Below are 20,383 nucleotides of genomic sequence, written 5' to 3'. Positions count from 1 at the left end.
GTCATACCCCACTTCCCCAATCTCACTCTTCTGCTCCCTCTTATTTCTTCTTCCCTCTTATTTACAAGCACAGTGGTCCCACAGCTCCTAGAGCAGCACGATGCAGGTAAATCCACCCCTTTCCCTCCCCAGACTGGAGGCAGAGCAGGGCAGGCAGGAGCCCAGCAGTGCTGGGGGGCTGGGAGAGCCCCCCCAGGGGATCAGGGTTACCTTCATCACGGGCTGAGCAAAGTACTTGGCGCTCCAGTCGCAGAAGCCCGTCTGCACCGAGGCCGAGATGAAACTCTTGTGCCCGACGGCGTCGTCGGCATCGTCGGCCGTCTGCCAGGAGAGAGAGAGAGGGTGTCACCACCCCAGGGCAGCTGCGGGCACAGGGACACCCACACTGCCCTCAGCCAGGCAGCAACAGCCTCGAACACACTGCCCAGGACAGGGAACTCTGTGCACCCGGCTCTGGGATCGCTCCTCACAGTCCCCCCTTGGGAAGGAGCACGGACACCAGGCTGCTGCAGGGACTGGGGCTGTGTCACCCCCTGGTCACCACAGGGAGGGCCCAGCAGGAGTTTTCTCACAGTGTCCCAAGCAGCTGGAGCAGTGAGGATGACTCAGGGTCCAGCCCAGCAGACACAGCTGCACGCCCAGGGCACACATGGACCAGTGTCTGTCACACAGCACGGGACACCCACACAGAACAGGGAAAAGCTGCTCCATTCACTCAGGTTTCAGCCATTTTTTCATAAATACGAGCCAGGCTGGTGCTGCCAAACCCCTGAGAAGGGAAGGTGTTCCTGCTGAGGCTGCAACACTTCCTTCCTGGGATCACACAGGACAATTTCCCCCGTCTCTGCTCTGCTGAGGCTGGAGAGCAGCCTCTGAGGGTCATGGATCTGACTCTGGGTTATCACTCAGACAGACAAATGTTCACGAAAGAATAAGCAATCGACTCTGATTAAACACATTTCTTAGTGGCAGAAGTGAATAATGCCCCATCAAAAGCTATAAAACACAATTTATCCTGAAGAAAAAAAATTAATCAATTTTTATTTGGTTGGTTAGAGGAAGCCAATCTGGATTAGCAGCAGCTGGAAGCAAACGAGGGATAGACAGAAATTAAACCCCAACGAACAGAATGTGTGACAAACCCCAGCAGGGGGAAGCAGTCAGACCTGACAGGGAAGGCTCCTTACCTGTTCTGGCCCTTTGTCGAACATTTTCCTCGTCCTGGGGAACTGGTGGGAGTGGGGGGTGTACTGGACCCCCATGTTGCCCACGTTGGCAGGTCGCACGGACGCCATGTCCCGGCTCACGGGCTGCTTGGTCACGTCGTTGGTCAGGCTGGAGCTGCTCGTGCTCGTGGTTGGGGGGGACCCTCTGAAGGTCACAAAAAGAGGGAAAGGATTTAGGCTTCGCTGGACACCCAGGGGAGTTACCCGGGATGGGGCTGGGCAGGGAGCACTGATCCCCCTGGCAGAAGGGGCTGGACTTACCCCACTTGGTGGATGTGCATCCCCTTGTTGGTGGGGCTGGCGGGGGCCGACTGGGTGAGCGAGGAGGTGTCCAGGATGCGCTGGGGGCGAGCGTTGACCGTGGCCTGGAGAGAACACACGGAGCCCTGAACGGCCGGAGCGTGGCCCAGGTCACACCCACACCACTGGGGCTGCAGGGACTGAGCTCTCTGCAGTGGGGGGCTTAAAATGAACATGGAAAAGCCCCTGTGCTGCTCCCAACACACGAGAGGATTTCGCTACTTGTGTAGTCAGAAAACACTTACCAGTAAGTGCCCCCGTGTTGCCTGCATGGAAATGGCTCTGAGCAACACATCAGCCTCTCCCTGAGCCAGCTGCAGCCCAGGACCTGCACCAGCACCCCAAAAACGTGGGCAAGGAGACAGCCCAGGGTCTCCTCAGGTGCCACTGGACAAGGGGACAGCCTGGGGTCCCCTCAGCAGCCCAGGGCTCCCTGCAGCCTCCAGCCTCTCCCTCCCACCTCGTGACTGAGCTCCCACCATGACCTCAAGTGACAACACGTGTTCTGAGCATGGAGAAAAGAAGGTTCACTCCCTACAACTCCCTGGAAAGAGGCTGGAGCCAGGTGGGGGTCGGGCTCTGCTCCCAGGGAACAAGCAACAGGATGAGGGGAAATGGCCTCAAGCTGTGCCAGGGGAGGTTTAGGCTGGATATTGGGAACATTCCTTCCCTGAAAGGGCTGTCCAGCCCTGGCACAGCTGCCTGGGGCAGTGCTGGAGTCCCCATCCCTGGAGGGATTTCAAAGCCATGGGGATGTGGCACTTGGGGACACGGGTGAGTGGTGGCCTTGGCACTGCTGGGGAAGGGTTGGACTCAATCTCAGAGGGCTTTTCCAACCTCAGTGATTCTGTAATTCAGCCTCAAGCCTTTCATTAAAAACACCTGGATGAAGCAACTTGGGGGGAAGCAAACTTTCCTTTTAAGACTTTTTGATTTCAGAAAGCCTTTAGAGGCCACCACTGAATCCTGGGTCCTCTTTGTTTGTTTTGGTACTCCAAAGAGCTTGTTTGGGTGCTTTCCAAAGCTCAGGCCGGGAAGGAGAGCTGCACCATTCCCATCTGCATCATAAACATAAATCCCAGCCCAGCCGCAGTCTGGGTGAGAAGCAGCAGTGTCTGAAGGGCCCAGGGAATAAAGCAGCAGATTTCCTGCAGGAAGGCTGCACGCCTGGGCAGCCCACTCACCGTCTGCTCACACACAGCCCCATCCCCACAGCCCAGAGCCAGCCTGCAGACACAGAGCCATGGTCAGGGCTCCGCTAAAAACCCAAACGGGGCGGGCTGGTCTCGTTTGAAAAGAAAAATCCCTGAACCCCAAAACAGCTGGGGTTGGAAGGGACCTCTGGAGATCATCCACTCCAACCCCCCTGCCAAGGCAGGGTCACCTCAAGCAGGTGACACAGGAACACGTCCAGGTGGGTTTGAAATGTCTCTGGAGAGGAAGGGTAAGATGGGATATTGGAAATAAATCCTTCCCTGGGAGAGTGGGGAGGCCCTGGCACAGGTTGCCCAGAGAAGCTGTGGCTGCCCCATCCCTGGAAGTGTCCCAGGCCAGGTTGGACGGGGCTTGGAGCAACCTGGGCTAGTGGAAGGTGTCCCTGCCCATGGCAGAGGGTGGAACTGGGTGAGTTTTAAGGTCCCTTCCAACTCAAACTATTCCACAGTTCTGTGATAAACATTTAGTTCCCCAGTACCATCCAGAGGAAGAAGCCCCTGGTTTGTTTGTCCAGGTGCTTCCCCTGGAGCTCCCCAGTTCCCAGCCAGGTCTCCCAGATCACAAAGTTCTGCTCAGCTGTGTCAATTAAGGAATCCTCAGTTGTCCCAGTTCTAAAATGAAACCTCTTCTTCCCTGAATTTTTAACTAATTACACCAAAATATTAAATCCCTAGAACACTCAAGTGGTTTACTTCACCTGAAGCAGTATTCTTGTCGAAGCAAGAAAATCAGTTTTTGTTTGTATTCACTGATAAAATTCAACCCCCAAACTGGGAAGTGTTTGCACAGACTGGGGAGGACAGACGTGCCCCAGCGTCCAGGTGCTCCCTTCTCCATCCAACAAAGCTCCATTAGCACCAAGGAAAGATCTCAGGATACAGTTAGCAAAGATTTAATAGTCACTAATTTGCATTAGAAACCAGAGAGCTCCTGCCTGAGCTCCCAGCACAGAGCCTGGAGCTCTGGCTGTGGGTCCTGCAGCTCCAGCTCCTATCACGGCAGGGCTGTGGCCAGAACAGAACCCATAAAGGCCAGACCATGACCTGGGATCTGAGCCTTAAATCCCATTTTGATGGGCATTTAACAGGTTGTTTGGTCTTTGTTCTAATAAGAAAGCCTTGTTAGAAGGCAGCCAGGCCAACCATGACCTGGGATCTGAGCCTTAAATCCCATTTTGGTGGGCAGTTGGCAGGTTGTTTGGCCTTTGTTCTAATAAGAAAGCCTTGTTAGGAGGCAGCCAGGCCAGGTGGTCCTGGCCAAAGCAAAGCCCACAGCACCAACACGGTCCTGGAACCACCGGGCAAGGTCCATGTTTAAACACTTTCCTCACGGATCTCATGGCTAAGGCAAAGAGAACAAATAAGTTTTGTTCACTGAAGCATCCCCAGATAAAAATCCCTGTAAACAGGAATGCTTCTTGTTTTCCAAACCCTTTGGAAGAGCTGTTGCCTTAGGAAGCAGGGACAGACTAGCTGACGAGACACAGCGTGAGATGCATGAGACCCATCACCTGAGCTTTGGGACTCTGGTCAGTACCAACACAGTTTGGTCCAAACTGCTCAGAATCAACACAGAATTTACCCAGTCAGTCATAACATTCCCTAGGGATATCACAACATAACGATCACAATTCCTGCTGGTACCAGCAGTGCCAGTGAGGGTGGCTGCAGGGCACAGCAGCACCAGTACTGGTATCAATCCATCTCTCCATTGGCCAGGGAGCAAGTCCTGAAAAAATATTCAAGTGAGGAAAAGGAGATCTGGTTCCTCTTTACATCCCTTTTAAAAGTAGGAGCAATATTTCATTTTGCAAAGAGCCTGCCAAAATACAGAACTGAAACTGTTTTATGCATCTAGAGCAGAGAGAGCGAAATCTTCCACCTTTTCCCTTCTTTCTTCCCCTCACTTTGGCATCTCCAGCCTGGCAGTCATTTGTTGTACTCCCATATCACCAGGGAAGGGCTCAGCTCGTTGCCCCCACTGCCAAAATAATTCCCTCTCCCAAACCCAGCCTTGACTGCTCACTGACACGTACACTTCAAACAAATAAAAGTGTTCAAATAAGTAACTATCGTCCCAAGAGAAAATATGATTTCAAAGCAAGAAATCTCTAGGGCATTAAGATGGCAGTGCACAATGCTGGCATCTCTTACTGCAGCTTCAGCTCAGCAGCCCAAGGCTGAAGATCTGGGATTATTCTCTGGGAATGACCAGTAAGAGACGTCACCTGGCATTGCAATGGCTCATGGTCTCGATGCTTCAGCGACCAGAAAGCAGGGTCAGACAGAGCTTTCTGTGCCCAGCCCGGGCCGGGGGAGGCAGGTGGTGAGAAGATGTTCTGGGGTGGCCTGGTTTGGGTGGGGGGGGAGGCACTGGCCCCTCCCCAGTGACGGCAGCCTCCAGGGACATCTTGTCAGCCTGGGAGGATGAGATGGGATGAGGATGGAGGTTTAGGCGCCCAGCCTGGGCTGGAGGTGAGGAGTGGCAGGGTGTCTGCATGCTGACTCACATGTACTAGTTCACCTGGGTTGGAGAGCCGTTGTGGCTTCAGTCTGCAGGCCAGTCCCACTTGCATTATCTAAATCAGTTTGCAAACGGATAATTTAATGAAGAATATTTAAAGGTTTATCCCAGGGACTGATCTAGACAAGTAGACTTCTAAACCAGACCTACTGTCAGAGGTCTGCACCTAATTTATACCCTAAAACAACCCCAGGCCCTCCCCCATTTATTCATTTTACCTGATCAAGAGTTCATAGGAGAGTTTATCATCTCGAAGCATTAAAAGCTCCTTCTGCAATAGGCAGAGCCCTCCAACAGACCCATCCAGGTCAGTCTGCCTAAGCCTTGCCTAAGCATGAACAAATCCACATACAAACACCTGGCAGGCACAGGTGAGCAGGGACAGGCACATACCTTGTAGGCAATGCTGTTGAGAACCTTCATGGCCAGGTCAGAGACGTCGGGGTAGGGGTCGGCAGCCAAGTGAAGGAGCACTCTCCAAATTTGGGTATAAACACTGTTGAAACTCACACCTAAAATAGTAAAAAACACAACAAACCCAAAGCCTTGTGCTGCAGCACATGACAATCCATCAACTCCAACTCTTTGATCTGATGTGAGAAAATTCATTAGAACTCCAAACATCCCCAATGACATCTCAGGAAACATCAAGAGAGGAGCTCAAAAACACCCCACATGGGAATTTTGTCTCCCTTTTGCCTGTCTGTGAACTCTGCAAGGGCTTGTGAAATCAAAGTGGGAGAAAGCCAAATAAATTTAAGACTCCCTAAATCAGCTCCAGTCAAGCTGCTGCTTTTCCAGGCTCCTGAAGCAAATCACCTGGAAAGGCCAAGTGGATAATGTCCAGGTTTCCTGAGCTAAAATACTAAATGCTATAAACCCACTGCCTTATATTTTTGTGATTATTTTTGTCGAATTGTTTAGGGGTTTGTGCATTCTACAAGTTTACTAAATGTTTAAACCAAAGCTTTAGGAGCTGAGCCTTTGGGAAGCAGCGAGTCCAACTCAGTCTTTCCTACTGACATTTGTATCAATCCCTCCAATTTGTTATTTAATGAGCATATCTGCCATTTGGTATTACAGCAGAAGGGACCGACAGATTCAAAGTACAAATCAAATTAATAAGCATTTGTAACAACTGACAAAATCCTGTGAACATTTTATTTTGCTGCTTTTAGGCGAGTAGTTTGTTATTCTGTCTCCGAACCCTCCCGGTGTCTAATCATGCAACACCCCAGTTGGGAGTTGAGCCATTTGGACAATATTAAAGTGGTTGCACTAACAAAAAAAAGGAGCTAAAATAGAGATTTCAGATGAGTCACAATCAATGGTAAATGACAGATCAAGCTGTTACTGCTTTTCCTCTCGTGTTTCTGGAGGTATCTAAATATAAAGTTGGGAGGAAAGGGTTCCTTGGTCACCAAGCAGCTTCTGACCTGGCAGAGGTGCTAAACCTGATACTCAAAGCAGCAGAACAGACTGGGACAGACCAGTTCTGAGCTCTGGCTGAAGGCAGCAACAAGCTCCAGGAGCCCACAACAGGCTGCCCCTCAGATGCTGCTCTGCCTGACCAGGGGAACCTTCCTCTGTCAGGACATCCCCAGATTGTGACAAATCACTCTGCAAAGGACCAAGGCAATATCCCAATAACCCAACTCCTCCCTCTCATTCCACCTGCAAAGGGTCTCTCTCTCACCTGGAAACCAAAGGATGTTCCAAGTGATGTCTGCTTAAATTCTCACCTGGAAATCTCACAAGTGTCTATGATGGGACACTTGGACTGTGCTGCTCATGTGCTGGGGATGACCCACAAAGAGTCCTCCAACTGACCCCAGCCTTTCCAGAGCAGGTCAGGGACAGAGCCTGACAAATCAGAGAATCCCAGACTGGTTTGGGTTGGAAGGGATCTTAGACTATCCCATTCCACCTCCTGCCATGGGCAGGGACACCTTCCACTAGCCCAGGTTGCTCCAAGCCCCATCCAACCCGGCCTTGGACACTTCCAGGGATGGGGCAGCCACAACTTCTCTGGGCAACCTGTGCCAGGGCCTCACCACCCTCACAGGGGAGAATTTCTTCCCAATATCCCATGTAACCCGGGCCTGTGTCAGTGGGAAGCTATTCCCCCTTGTCCTGTCCCTCCAGACCCTTCTGCAAACTCCCCCTCGAGCTCTCTTGGAGCCCTTTTAGGCACTGGCAAGGCTGTAAAACATATAACAATGTAAATTGTTATAAGGCTGTAAATTGTAAAGGCTATAAATATATATTTATATAATACTGTAGAATATTTATATAATACTGTGAAATTGTAAAGGCTGTAAATATATTACAATGTTAAATCCTGGAAGCTTCTATTACCAGGGAAAGAAAAACTGGAGGGGGAAGGATAAAGAACAAGAGAGGGAGGGAGGCGAAGTGCTACAAGCTGTGGGAGGAAAAAAGCAGCAAGGCAGGTAAGGTCTGAGGTGTGCCCAGAGCTCTGCCTCCTACACTGGGTCTGTCAGGAGTTACATAAGGACCAGAGGGAAAACTGGATGCCTTGAATTCTTTAAAGCCCTTGAAAGAGAGTAAAAGGAAAGGGAGAGCAAGGGGGCACCCAGCAGAATTTCCAGGTCTCTGATAACCACCTCGTTCACGAAGAAAGAAACCCAATGACATTTTTTATACATCTAAGCATCATGAAAAAAAAACAAATTTAAAGCAGAAACTGTGCTGGTGCAACTCCTCCTTCACCTGGCAGCCTTTGAGGAGAACACAGGGAATTTCTACAAAGGTATCTGGGGCTCAGGGCTGGTGCTCCAAGGGCTGGTCCCCCCTGATGCCACCTCCCCACGTCAGTGCTGTTCTGTGCATGGAGTGTCACCTCTGAAACAGCCCTGTGTAAAATCCTGAGCTCCAAGTCCCTGGGATAATGGGAACAGCAGAGGTGGCAGGAGGAACAGCAGCTTCATTCCACGTAATGGACTCAAGTGCACAGGTTAACCACGAGATGCAAACAAAGAGCCGAGCAGGAGATGGGTGTTAATCTAAGCAGACAGCTCTGTAATTAGTCACACTGACTGAAAGCCAGTCCAATGGACCTTGCAGTATGGATTTATGTTTACAAAATGATTCCTCTACGCCCAGAATGTCAAAAACAAATGGTCTGCCTTTCCCTTGACTTTGATTTTCCTTGCACACACACAGCTTGGTTCCATTCACCTGCGAGCCCCACACAGCCACCGTGGGGCTGGGCCGGGTCCTGCAGCTCCAAGGGGGCCACACCAGATGCCAACCCGACTGCTAATGGCTTTATTTATTCTCTTTGATCTGCCAGGCTGGGACAGGGTTTCTTTCCAATCCCCTGTAAAAATCACTGCAGTGATTTCCAGACCTCCACGGAAGGGGCAGTTCCACTCCCCACCAGCACCGCAGCAAAACCAGACCAATGGCAGCCCCAGGGCTGCTGCTCTGCTGGCCCACAGTCAGCTCCTGGGGCAGGGAATGACACCAGGGATGGGCATGGGGTGACAGGGAATGAACCTGCACACTGGGACAGGGAAACACGTCAGGCTGAACAGCCCTGGGGATTCAGGGACCTGCTTCCCACCAGTGCCAACCCCACCTGCCCTGGCAATGTGCAGCCCACGAGTCTCCCCTCTTCCCACGAGGGACACAGAGGGACCCTGGCTGAAGAGGACACCCCAAGTCCCTGCTGATCTCTGAACTCTACTCTGACAAACGCTGCCTGTTGCCCGCAGGCACAGCAATCCAGCCCCCCCTGCCCCCTGAGAGCCTCCCTGGGCTCTGCACAGGCTCCTGCACACTCCAAACCAGGTGAGCCCAATGGCAGAGCTGAGCTTTTAATGCTTCAGCACAAACCAGAACCACTCATTAGAAAGAAGTTCCCTCAGAGCAGGTACCCCCTGACCAGGGCTGATGTCACCAACATGAAAGCAGTCCACCATGACCAGCCTCCACAGCAAGTTTGCATTTCCAAAACCTACCCAAATCCCCGTGTTTTGCTCCTTATTACTTCTCATTATCTCTGTGCATTAAACATATTGCCTGGTGAGAGAGCAGGAGGCTCTACCTGTCCTAACACTCACTCTTATTTCCTGCACCTCCCTGTCCACCTCCACCTCTGCTCTCCTCATCCTCACTGCAGCAACCTCCCGCTGTCACTGTTACTTTGAGGCAGGTCCTGTGACATGGTGAACAGTTCTCCACCCCCAGCCTCTCCCGCTGGAAAAGACAACTATTCCCCAGCATTTCATCTCTCCAAGATTTATTTTCCTCCCTCTTTGATCACTCCTTAAGATCATCTTTCCAGTGATGCTCTCTGTAGGACAAAGACTTTCATCATGCAGTTTGGATATGAATAATCAGCCTCGAGGTATGCAATCCCCCATCCTAATTTCTCCCCTTTTCCTATCTTAAAACTAAACATTTCCAGGACACCAAGATTAATGAGTGGCTGTATGGAAAAGCAGCAAGGCTCAGCTTCCCTTCCAAACTGATGTCTTTGTTGACTAACCACAAACTGCCTCTTGCCAGCTTGAAAACTGGGCCAGAAATAAATGTGTCTCCTGGTACAGCCCTGTCTGGCCAAGGAGCAGCTGCCAGAGAACAAACACCTCGGCTGAGAGTACAAGCTGCATTTGGGGGGGCACTAAATGGGGACATTTGGTGTACAGTTAGCTTAGGAACTGCTTGTAAAATGGAACAAGGAGGAATGGAGAGCTTTTCCTCCAGTTCATGGGAAGTACGTGGTGTGATGCCTCTGTGTCAGTGAAGAGGCTGATCCAGAACAATCCCTCTGGCACCGTGTTTCTAAAGCTGCAAGAGAGGAAGAAAGCCCTGAGCATCAGCAGGTTTGGCTGCCCCACCCTGGAAGTGTCCAAGGCCAGGTTGGATGGGGTTTGGAGCAACCTGGACCAGTGGAAGGTGTTCCTGCCCATGGCAGGGGGTGGGACTGGATGGGCTTTAAGGTGCCTCCAACCCAAACCATTCCATGGTTCTGTGATCAGTGGATCAGCCCAGGGAATGCAGAGTACAGGACACAGTTAAACCATGCCTGAAAATGTCTACTTTTACAGACCAGATTTCTGCTTTGCTCCGAGTCTCCCCACGTGCCCAAAACCATCCTATTTACTGCTCTGGCTGCCTCAGATATTGGCAGAGGTGTTACTGCAGAGCCAAAGCCCCATTTCCTCTTCCAAAGGACACAGAGAATAGAGCAAACACTCCTTCAGTCACGACAAGTCTCTCACCCAGGTGGGCTCCCTGAGTTGCCCCTTGCTGGCTGTACAGCAGCAGTTTAGTGCCCATTAGGACATTAAATATGGGGTTAACCCGGGCCAGGCACAACAGCCACAGAGCTGTGAGGGTGGCTGGGGTTGATGGCATCTCTCCTTGGGGAGCAGGAGAGGGCTGGAGGATGGTGATTCCTCAGCAGGAATGAGAAAAGCCTGGCTTGCAGCAGGCAAATGGGAAGGTAATGGCATTCTGTGCGAGTCATGAATTTTAAACACTTCTCTAAGCTCTGCCATTTCCAGCTGGGTCGGAGTTCTTTGATGGAATAGGAATGAGGGAGGCCTTGGAGAGCTGCTCTCTTTGCTTTCCCAGGTCTCCTTCACCTCCTCCAGTTCCTCTCCAGATTCTTTTCCAGCTCTGCTGTACAGCCCTTGTGAGACAAGCACAAGCCATCAAGCAGACACAGGGTGCTCCAGTGGGAATGGGAAAATTCAAGTCCTAGCTCAAGGTGGAGAGAAATTTCCTAACATCCCTGTCATGCTTTATGAGATCCAATTTCATTAGTGACAATCAAAAGCGAATTAACCGATCAAGTTCCTAATGAACACATGATTTTAAACTGCCACAGGGGCTCAGGAATTACCATCCCAGAATCTTTCAACTCAGAAGAGCCAAATCACCATTAATTCTCCCAGAAAACACAGAGCAGAGAAAAATGTTTCTTCAGTCACACAGGTCTATCACCCAGGTGATCCCTCTCTTGAGTTACACCACTCTCTTTTCACTGATTTGTGAAAATATGGGCCCATTTACTGATTACAAAGGAAATACAGAGACTTCCTCCAGCATTTCCCTGTGGTGCTGCTTTCCCTGGAAAGAGGCCATTCCAAAAGCCAGGTTCTTCTGCCTGGTGCCTGTGCTGTCATGCCAAAATGGCTTAGGTTGTCTGAAAAGCTACAGGTAGTTTAAAGCAAAGCTGTTGTGGCAGTCAGACACCACTGGGGAAGTTACCTGAAAAACAACTGGGGTGGAAGAGCTTCACGTAAACGTTCCAGTTTGTTCCATAAAAGAAATGCAAACAATCCACTACCCAAATCAGCCAGGCACTGCACAAACACAGGGACAACTCCCCTTCCTTCTGGGCCCCAGCACTGGGCTCTGCAGAGTTCAGCACATCACCCAGAGAGGGAAATGGGAGAGACAGGGGCTGCTGAGTGGTGCTCGTGATGCCAGAGCTGTTTATCCAGGAGAGACAATGGAGAGGGGATGGGAGGCAGCAGGATCAGCCATGGAACCTTCAGAGTTCTATGGAACACTCAGTCTTTTTGCTTTTAAGACACAATCTGGGACTTTTTAAGTCCTGTTTTAACTATATACATATAAACCTGCAGAGGAAACAAGCTGGGTCAGGTTTCCCTGGAGGAGTAACAGCACAGGGGCTGTACAGAAACACAACCCACACGACAAATCCCCAGGGAAGCAGTTAGTGCTGAGGCTCAGCTGCTGCAGCCACGGGATGGGGAGTCCCTGCTTCACTGTCTAGCCAGTGAAACTGCAGTGGGTGTGGAATTCCTGTATACCCCAATTTTTGTGCTTAAATTCCTAACAGGACCATTGTCCATTGTAACGAAGTTCAGAGCTGGAGCCAAAAGCTCCCATTCCCAGTCCTCCTACCAGAGCAGGAGCCACCCAACCAAACACAAAAATAGCATTTCTAGTGTTGTGAGAAATTTTCTTGGAGTAAGACCAAGCAGGAGCCAGGATCCCAGCCTTCCACACAGCCAAGAGGTGACCCCAAGGGAAGGGCAGGAGAGGCTTTGCTCACCTATGAGGGAGTTGAGGGAGGAGTAGGAGCTGACTCGTCTCATCTTGTCGATGGTCTCAAAGGACAGGATGTACTCCTCGTTCTCGGGGCTGCCCAAGGTGCTGCTGGCACTGCTGCTCGTGCTCAGATTCCCAGGGGAAAATGCAACAGAGCTTCCAGCTGCCAAGAGAAAAGAACAGATGCTGGAACAAGGACTGGTGAGAGAACAATTTTTACCCAGACATAACAGCTCTTTCCTAAATCCTGCCACACTCAGGGAAGGTGTGGGCAAACCCACAACTCCCCTTTTTAATACTGAATGATTAAACACAGAATAAGCAAAAGACTGAGTTAAAAATCCACTTATGCTTGGAAGCTGGAAGACACCTTTTTGGTCCCCAAACACTCAGGAAAATCAATACTGATGACCAGAAAATTAAAACTAATTACAAAGGAGGTTCTCACGGAAGCCCTCGGAGCTGGATAACTGGGGCTGAAGCGCCGGTTCCAGCCCTTGCTGTCCCGACGTGGTGTCTCCTGGCTGGCACAGTGGGGCCGGGGGGAAGGGAAGGGAACTGAAAGCATTCTGAAATCTCTTACACTCCTCATTCAGGCTGAGGTTCTGCAAGGACTTGTTGAGGTTCCTGGCCGTGGTGACGGCTCGGATGTTGCCGTAGGAGCTGACCGAGCGCAGCCGCGGCGTGCACGGCCCGTCCCGCACCGGCGTCAGGCTGCCCCCCTCTGCGGAGGCAAAACACACCAATTAGAGGTGTAATCACCAACAGTCAGAGTGTTCTGGTTATTTCCCAGCAAATACACAACTAAAACACCACTAACATGAACAAAATTCCGTGGTTTTCTGTCAGGCTAAAAGGGAACGAGGTACGACGAAGGATCCCGCCCACCCAAACCCCCACCTGTGGCAGCTGGAGAAGGCAGAGGGTAATTCTTCTCCTCTTCTATGAACTGCAAAGCCACAGTGCAGAAATTGCTCTCGTACTGAACCACCAGGTGACTCAGGGCCACCACCAACTCCTGGGGAAAGAGCACAAGGAACACCTCATGGTTACACAGGCCAGAAACAAGGGACTGCAGGCAAACACAGACCAACGTGGTCATTATTTCTGCTATTATTAGCTGGCCATACAGGCTAATAATTCTCCCATCTCTCGCAGAGATGAGCTGCAGGGTCCAGACCTAATTCTTCACAAGCCTTTTCTATCTCAACTGGCTCCCACTACTCCACCACTCCTACCCAGCACTACCACTGCTGAGTAACCTGCTCTAGTGGAAGGTGTCCCTGCCCATGGCAGGGCTTGGAACAAGATGAGCTTTAAGGTCCCTTCCCACCCAAACCATTCCATGATTCTGTCACTGATTCTGCCCAGTGTTGTCAAACTGAAGCAGTATCACAGAAAGCACTGAGCAGCAACAGGAGCCAGAGCTGGCTTTGGCTGCTGTCCCTGTTCAGAGACTGATCTCCCAAGGAGAGATTTATGAATCTCACAGAGCATTCAGTGTGACACGCAGTTCTCTTTTGAATTAAACTGATTAAATGCTGGAACAAGACAACAGAAATGAATCCTTGCAATGCTGGTGACAAGTGCCAGGGTGTTGATGTTCCAGTTAAGTAAACACAAGCATTAGGACACCTCAGAACAGCCCTCAAGAACAATCCAGAATGTCAGAAACTATTTAATGTACTATTGATGTATGATGGTGCATCAGAAACTGTAACTCTCCCAAATCTGAAGAACTATTCTGAAGCTGCCTGTGATCCATCCTTGGGGTTCTAAAGGCAGGAAGATCTCACTGAACAGAGCTCTCACTCTCTCCACAGCATTCTGACTCCCCCTCCTCTTCCTCCCCTAGGACTGCCACCACTCCATGTTTTTAGCAACACAAAACTATTTAATTTAAAACCTGAGATCCTGTAATGTAAACTATTGCAATCAGACTGGTGATCAGCAGAAGAGCAGCCCAGCAAGAATTCTCAGTGTTTTGTGCACCTGAGAAGACTCTAGTGTAATTGCTCTACTTCCTTATCCCTGTCTCCACATTCTCTTTAAATTAAAAAAACCCTAGGATATAAAAATTCCCACAGCCTCCTGAGATGATCCCTCCTCTTCCAGACATTTAGTGGAACTCTTGATACAGTCAACCCACAGAAACACAGATCTGAACAACAACCTTGTCCACATGTGGACACTGACACAGCTGCACCTGCATCACTCCTGTCAGGGGCTCCTGACAGTGCAGAGTAAGGGAAATGCTGCAATGTTTGTGCTGCCAAAGGGTACGTGGATGCAGCAGCACCCCTGGACACTGCTGGACAGACCCCTGAGTGTGCAGCCTTTGGCCTCAGCACTGAGCTGATGCTGCTCATCACTTGTGCTGACACCTCTCTGCAGAAGCTGAAGGTGAAGACTCCATGAGCTGTGGCTGCTCCATCCCTGGAAGTGTCCAAGGCCAGGTTGGACAGGGCTTGGAGCAACCTGGGCTAGTGAAGGTGTCCCTGCCCATGGCAGGAGGTGGCACTGGATGGGCTTTAGGGTCCCTCCCAACCCAAGGCACTCTGGGCTTCGATGATGATTCCGTGATGGACCAGACCCTTCCAAGGCAGAGCAGTTCCCTGGGAAGGCTGTGGAAGGCAGCCCCCCCTGCCAGCCCGGGGCAGGGCTCCCCCCGTACCTTGCGCACCATGGGGCTGCCGTCGTTGATGAGCTGGGCCAGCATCATGGCCACGTTGTGGTCGATGGTGGTGGAGTGGTCCGTGCGCTCCGCAGAGTTCCCCACGAACGTCCCCAGGGCGAAGACGGCGGCACAGCGAACCTGGGCACACAGACAGCCTCAGCCACTGCCTCCTCTGCCAGGGGACTCACTGCACCCCTCTGGGAACCTGCACTGCTGTGTCAGGGGAACAGCGAGGGGTAAGGGAAGCCCACGGGGAGTAACGACCCAGGCAGCCTCAGCAAAGCACTGAGCTTTAAGTATTCACAGACACGGGATATATTTAATTTCCCAGAATACTTGGTGACCTTCCCATGGGTGATTCTTCCAGTTGCGTTGCCTTGAATATTAATGAACAGCAATAAGGTAAACACAGAGTTCCTGTTGGGATGTGAATCTATAACAGGAGTGCTGACTACAGTCTTCAAATATGGGCTTCTAGAAATGTAGAAGTTGAGGGAAAAAAGGAAAAAAATCAAGGAAAAACTTTGGACAGCCCACCCCACCTCTGCAGAAACACTGCTCACAATGTGGGGAGACTGGGGCCAGAGACAGGAGGTGGAGGATGCAGGACAGAGGCTGAATGGGGAGGGGATTCTCATCTTTAATCTCTGCATGTTATCAGAGGTGTTTAGCTCAGCTCCCTTCTCCCATGTGTGCTGTCACCTCCCCAGGCTCTGAGGGGCTCTGTCAGTCACTGCCAGGCTCAGCACAGTCCCTTCTCTTGGGGAGTGTGTCACAAAGGTAAAACACATCCAACTGAAGGTGGATTTTCACACATGGCAGTGGGAGAACAGTTTTCACACTTGGACAAAAAGCAACACAGGGTCAGTTTTGGGACCACATTTCTAACAATCTGATTTTAATAATGTGATATGCAAGGAAGCAAAAAACGTGGCGTTTCCCAACTCCAGTGCCCAGATCCCAGGGTGCTGGGGTTGTATGAACTTCCCCTGCACTTCTTTGGATGCTCCTCTTGCAGGGCTTGTTTGATTTGCACCACCATGAAGAAACAGCAACAAGATCTTTCTCTGAACCAGACACAAACATAAAGCTCTGGAAGGCCCTGGTTCATAGGAATTTCTGTCCTCTGCCAGAATTCCACCAATTCAACTGGCATTTACCGGGAAAGTTGGATTTTTACCTCTGGGATTGGATCTGAGAGGAGGCTGTAGAGCTTCTCGTGAGCGCTGTCTCTCACTCCACACCACCTGGCCGAGTCAAAGTTCTGCCAAATCCGGCCCAGACAAATGGCCACCCAGTGCCTGAGGAGCGGGTGGGGATCGTTCAGCTGCTCCAGGCAAATGGCAATCAGGTTCCCCTGAAGGCAGGCTTCCTGCAACACAGAGCAACGCCATTTACTGGGCATGACAGCCCCCCACCTCATCCCCACAAAACAAGACTAGTTCTGAAAGACACAGAAAATCAGGAGAAAATAATCATTCAGTGGTTTTATACTGATTTTGTAACAAAATCCCACTTGGCAGCAGTGTGAAGGGAAGGGCAGGCACAGGCTACTAGAGCTGGTTAAATCGTTGAGCATTAGAAATGTTTCCTGTAAGGCATACAGCCTGTTTTTCCCTCACTGGAAGTGTTCCTAGCACCTGTGAGAACCCCAGGGTTTATGGCTGATTCCACAGACCATTCCCAACCATTGGGTTCCCACTTGACAGGACCAGGCACTGTTTCCTTCCCAGTCTGCCAGTGGCTGCTGGAGGGGTGGCTGTGGAGTGACTCATGTCCTTATCCTCCACTGCCAGGTGCTTTGTCACACCCCCAGGCCAATTTTTTTTTTTTAATCCATGCAGAAATAACATAAAACAACCTTCTAGCTCAGTTTCCCAGTTCAGAGCTGGGCTGTAATGCAAGCCAGGACACCTCCATCAAAGTAAAGGCATAAGGCAGAGAGAGGTAGGAGAGACTGAAGGGAAAAGGCTGTGGGAACTCACCTGCCCAGTGTTGTAGTTGTTCACAATCACAGCCAGGATAAATGCTGTCATTGTCCTGTGTTCAGCCTGAAAACAACCCACAACTGAGGGTTACCTGGAGAACAGTGCAGGGAACAGCTACACCCCATCCTGAGACGTGGCACTGTTCTAAGTTTGTGCCACATGCAGTTTGTGTCACATTAAAATAATGAGAGAGAAGAAAGAAAGCTGGAATTTTCTTGGCAACAGCCTGTCACACCTGAGACACTTCCCCAGCCTGCCCACACGATCCCCCCAGCCAGCCTGGCACCCTGCTCTGGGGAGGGCTCCCCAGCACCCACTACAGGAACCCAAACAACTGCTGCTGAGGGAACTGCCAAAGCTATGGGGCAATTCCCTGTCTCTGCAGCCTCCTGGAGCCCCCAGTTCCCACAGAGTAATCTCCTTATAGAACTTTGTCTGTAAATCCTTGTTTGGTTTGGCTGCCTCTGTCACACTGGTGGGAGCATTGCTGACTCCCAGTACAGCCCTGGTATGGGGGGCAGCCCCACACCAGCACCAGAACAGAAGCTGAACAGAACAGATCAGCTAAAACAAGGTAAGCAAATGCTACAGGAGTCTGAATAGTCCTTACTGGCATATAAGGATCTGCGAGAACCGAAAGGAAATACTTGTGTCCATTGTCCTTCACCAGGTCAGCCTGGCACGACTGAAAAAGAGACCAAGAAAACCTCAATGAGAACTACAACACACATGAATTCACTCCTCCAGTGATGTATAAACGTTTCATGTCTCAATCATTTTTCTCAAATCTTGTTTTCATTTGAGAAGCAAATTAAAGCTCAAACGCTTCCTGGGGCTGCAACCAAACACCCCGTGGGAATGGGCTGACAGGGAGGAGCAGGGAACCCTCTGCTACCCCAAAGGGACACAAACAGCAGCTGGAAACGTGACCTCCTGCTTGGGGAAGAGTTAAATGGGATATCTGTGCCCCACATTAAACCTCCACAGTATTTATCCTACTACACACAACCTAAACTGCAGAGCAGCTCCAATGCCTTTCCAAGCCCCCCAGGAGACAGGGCAGGTTTCCTGGCTGGGGTAAGCACAGGGGTTTGCTGACACACCACCTCAGGCTCCAGGCTGATGTAATGGGGTCACACCAAAAGGATACACAGCACCAAAGTGGAAATGTAAGGGAGGAAACACTGACTTGGCAATGAACCTCCCCTGGGTGCTCCGGGCCAGAGACAGGATCCTGCATCTTTTATCAGGAGGAGAAGGTGAAGGAGGGAACTGGCTGCTGAAAGGGGAGGGGATGGCAAGGCAGAGATGCAAGAGAATAGTTTATTGCTGAGGGGAGTGAAGCTGCTGGTTTTGGCAGAGCAAAGAGCAGAGGGCCTGGACTGCTGCCAAGCTGCAGCTACAAGAGGCTTTCCTGGCTCCTGTGTCACTGCACACACCAGGCTTCCTCTGCCCCTTTTCTTCCTCAGTGTCATTACTTTCTGTTCCTTCCACAAAACAATCTCTTGGCTTTAATGTAGGCACACAGAGGGGAGGCTGCCCAGCTTCACACTCATTGACTGTGCTGCCTCTCCAACCCAGATTCCTAAGGCTCAAGGGAGGGAAAGGATGGCTCTAAAACCAGAACACTCACTAGACCCCTCCCTGCTCAGATCCTGTGAACAATCTGGAATCCAGCACCACTGACACCTCCTCCTCCTCACAGAGTAAGCAGCTCCACTGTGAATAATACAACGTGACCAAAACAGGCTGCAGGCTCGGTGTGGACGTTCAGAACTCACAGGAGATACTCTGTTTGCAAGAAACAGGAGCTGCTGCCTGTCCCCTCCCTCAGCAGGGCCCATGGTCCTTCCCTGGGGAACCTGCCCCCTCCTCCCTTCCCACTCCCACCATGTGTTGGTGGAGTCAGTGAGTGAAACTGCGGAAAAAACCCCAAATACACCATTTAAGAGTATTTTTTCTGTCTTGCTGTAAAGCAAAGCCTGCAAATGAGCGAGGCAACAACAGAGCATGGGAGGGAGCGTGTGAGGGGGCAGCAGGGAAGACAGCCCTCTTGGAGGGGAGGACAATGGGACACCAGGTGGGAATCACACCTTAGCCTCCAACATGAACCTGGGGCTGAGGCCCCAGCCTCAGGTGCCTCAGAAATGAGCTTTTCAAGACTAGCTCTAAGATGAATAGTTTTCATTTTCTTTGCTTTCCAAAATCCTCTTAGGATGTTAATGAAAATATAGTTATAAAACTAAACCTGACAATGCTGGATCAACAGAGGGGAAAACTTCAACCAATTCAGTGCTGTTCTCCATACTGAAATGGAGGAGATATGCAAAAATAACCCCCAAATAGGAAAGATACAGCATCCACAAGCAGTTCAGACATTCTATATGGGCTTATAATTGTGCCTGAATAAATGTGTGCACTTCTCCTAATAATTTTATTGTGCTCAACTAATTGCACCCACAAACCATAGAGCTGTATAGACAATTATATAAATTTATCTGCAGTTACTTACTACTTAATTATTTATCTCAAACCCCACCAACTAGAGCTCTGTCTGAGGCCATCTTCAAAAAAAAAGGCACATTGCTGAAACCCCGAAGAACCAGGAGGACTTACACTGTCCACTGCCAGGATTTTGGCCCAGATGAAGACAAGGAGTGGTCGCAGCTCGCGGGCTGAGCTCTGAAGTAGCTTCAGCACATAGGGGAAAATGCCAACAGAAAGGGCCTGGGAGGCAGAGAGAAGAGCAAACCCCCATGAGCAACACCCCTGTGAACAAACCCCCTGTGAACAAACCCCCATGAACAAACCCCCCGAGGCAGCTCAGCCCCAAGGGCCGATCACAGAGCGCTGCCAGGACACAGCATCTTTAATGACACAGCTGAGAAACTTGGCAGAAAACACTTTCCCACATTCCTAGTAAAGAGGGGATCCCTGTGTGTTTGTTGCTCATTTTAATCTTGAATGTCACCAGATATTTCCAGACTCATTTGGTCCACGGAGACTCCGAGCTAATCCAGCACCAGCTTTCCCTCCTTCCAGCCTGGGCTATTTTATACTTCACAATCTGCTCCCTCCCCTCAGCTGGGGCTGTTTGCTCTCTCCAAACACTGCAACAGCTCAGCAGTTCCAGCCTTCCCACTGCAAATTAACAGGGCTCTCCTTACACAGACTTTTAGCAAGCCTTTCCCATGGGATCAGAGAGCACTCCCAGGAGGGCAGGGAACACAGGAAATCCTTGAGGATCCCACTGTGAGGGCTGACAGCCTTCCCAAAGCTCAGTGTAGAGGGAATGTGTGGTGGGGTTCAGGGTGAGCAGCCCCCCAACCTGGGGCAGCTGGGCATGGTCCTGACACAGCCAGTGAGGGTGTAATACACGTCCCAGCCAGAGCAAAGGG

General features: G+C 50.8%; 1 protein-coding gene across 1 annotated transcript in view; it reads right to left on the bottom strand.

Annotated features, from left to right (window-relative positions):
• RPTOR (regulatory associated protein of MTOR complex 1) overlaps positions 1 to 20,383 on the bottom strand; it is a 102,662-nt gene that overhangs the window by 26,106 nt on the left and 56,173 nt on the right. Inside the window, exons 13-24 of the mRNA XM_051797321.1 lie at positions 19,602 to 19,712; positions 17,596 to 17,670; positions 16,983 to 17,048; positions 16,178 to 16,369; positions 14,995 to 15,135; positions 13,221 to 13,338; positions 12,904 to 13,044; positions 12,325 to 12,483; positions 5,658 to 5,776; positions 1,488 to 1,591; positions 1,188 to 1,371; positions 211 to 321 (exon numbers count right to left, since the gene is read on the bottom strand). Of these exons, the coding sequence (XP_051653281.1) occupies positions 211 to 321; positions 1,188 to 1,371; positions 1,488 to 1,591; positions 5,658 to 5,776; positions 12,325 to 12,483; positions 12,904 to 13,044; positions 13,221 to 13,338; positions 14,995 to 15,135; positions 16,178 to 16,369; positions 16,983 to 17,048; positions 17,596 to 17,670; positions 19,602 to 19,712 (1,521 nt within the window). The remainder of the gene's footprint in view (positions 1 to 210; positions 322 to 1,187; positions 1,372 to 1,487; positions 1,592 to 5,657; positions 5,777 to 12,324; positions 12,484 to 12,903; positions 13,045 to 13,220; positions 13,339 to 14,994; positions 15,136 to 16,177; positions 16,370 to 16,982; positions 17,049 to 17,595; positions 17,671 to 19,601; positions 19,713 to 20,383) is intronic.

This window comes from Manacus candei, unplaced genomic scaffold (genome assembly GCF_025592945.1).
Source record: "Manacus candei isolate 608988 ecotype Guabito, Panama unplaced genomic scaffold, ASM2559294v1 h1tg000047l, whole genome shotgun sequence".
Lineage (NCBI taxonomy): Eukaryota > Metazoa > Chordata > Aves > Passeriformes > Pipridae > Manacus > Manacus candei.
Note: the sequence above shows the minus strand (reverse complement) of the source record. Positions and strands in the feature narration are given on the sequence as shown.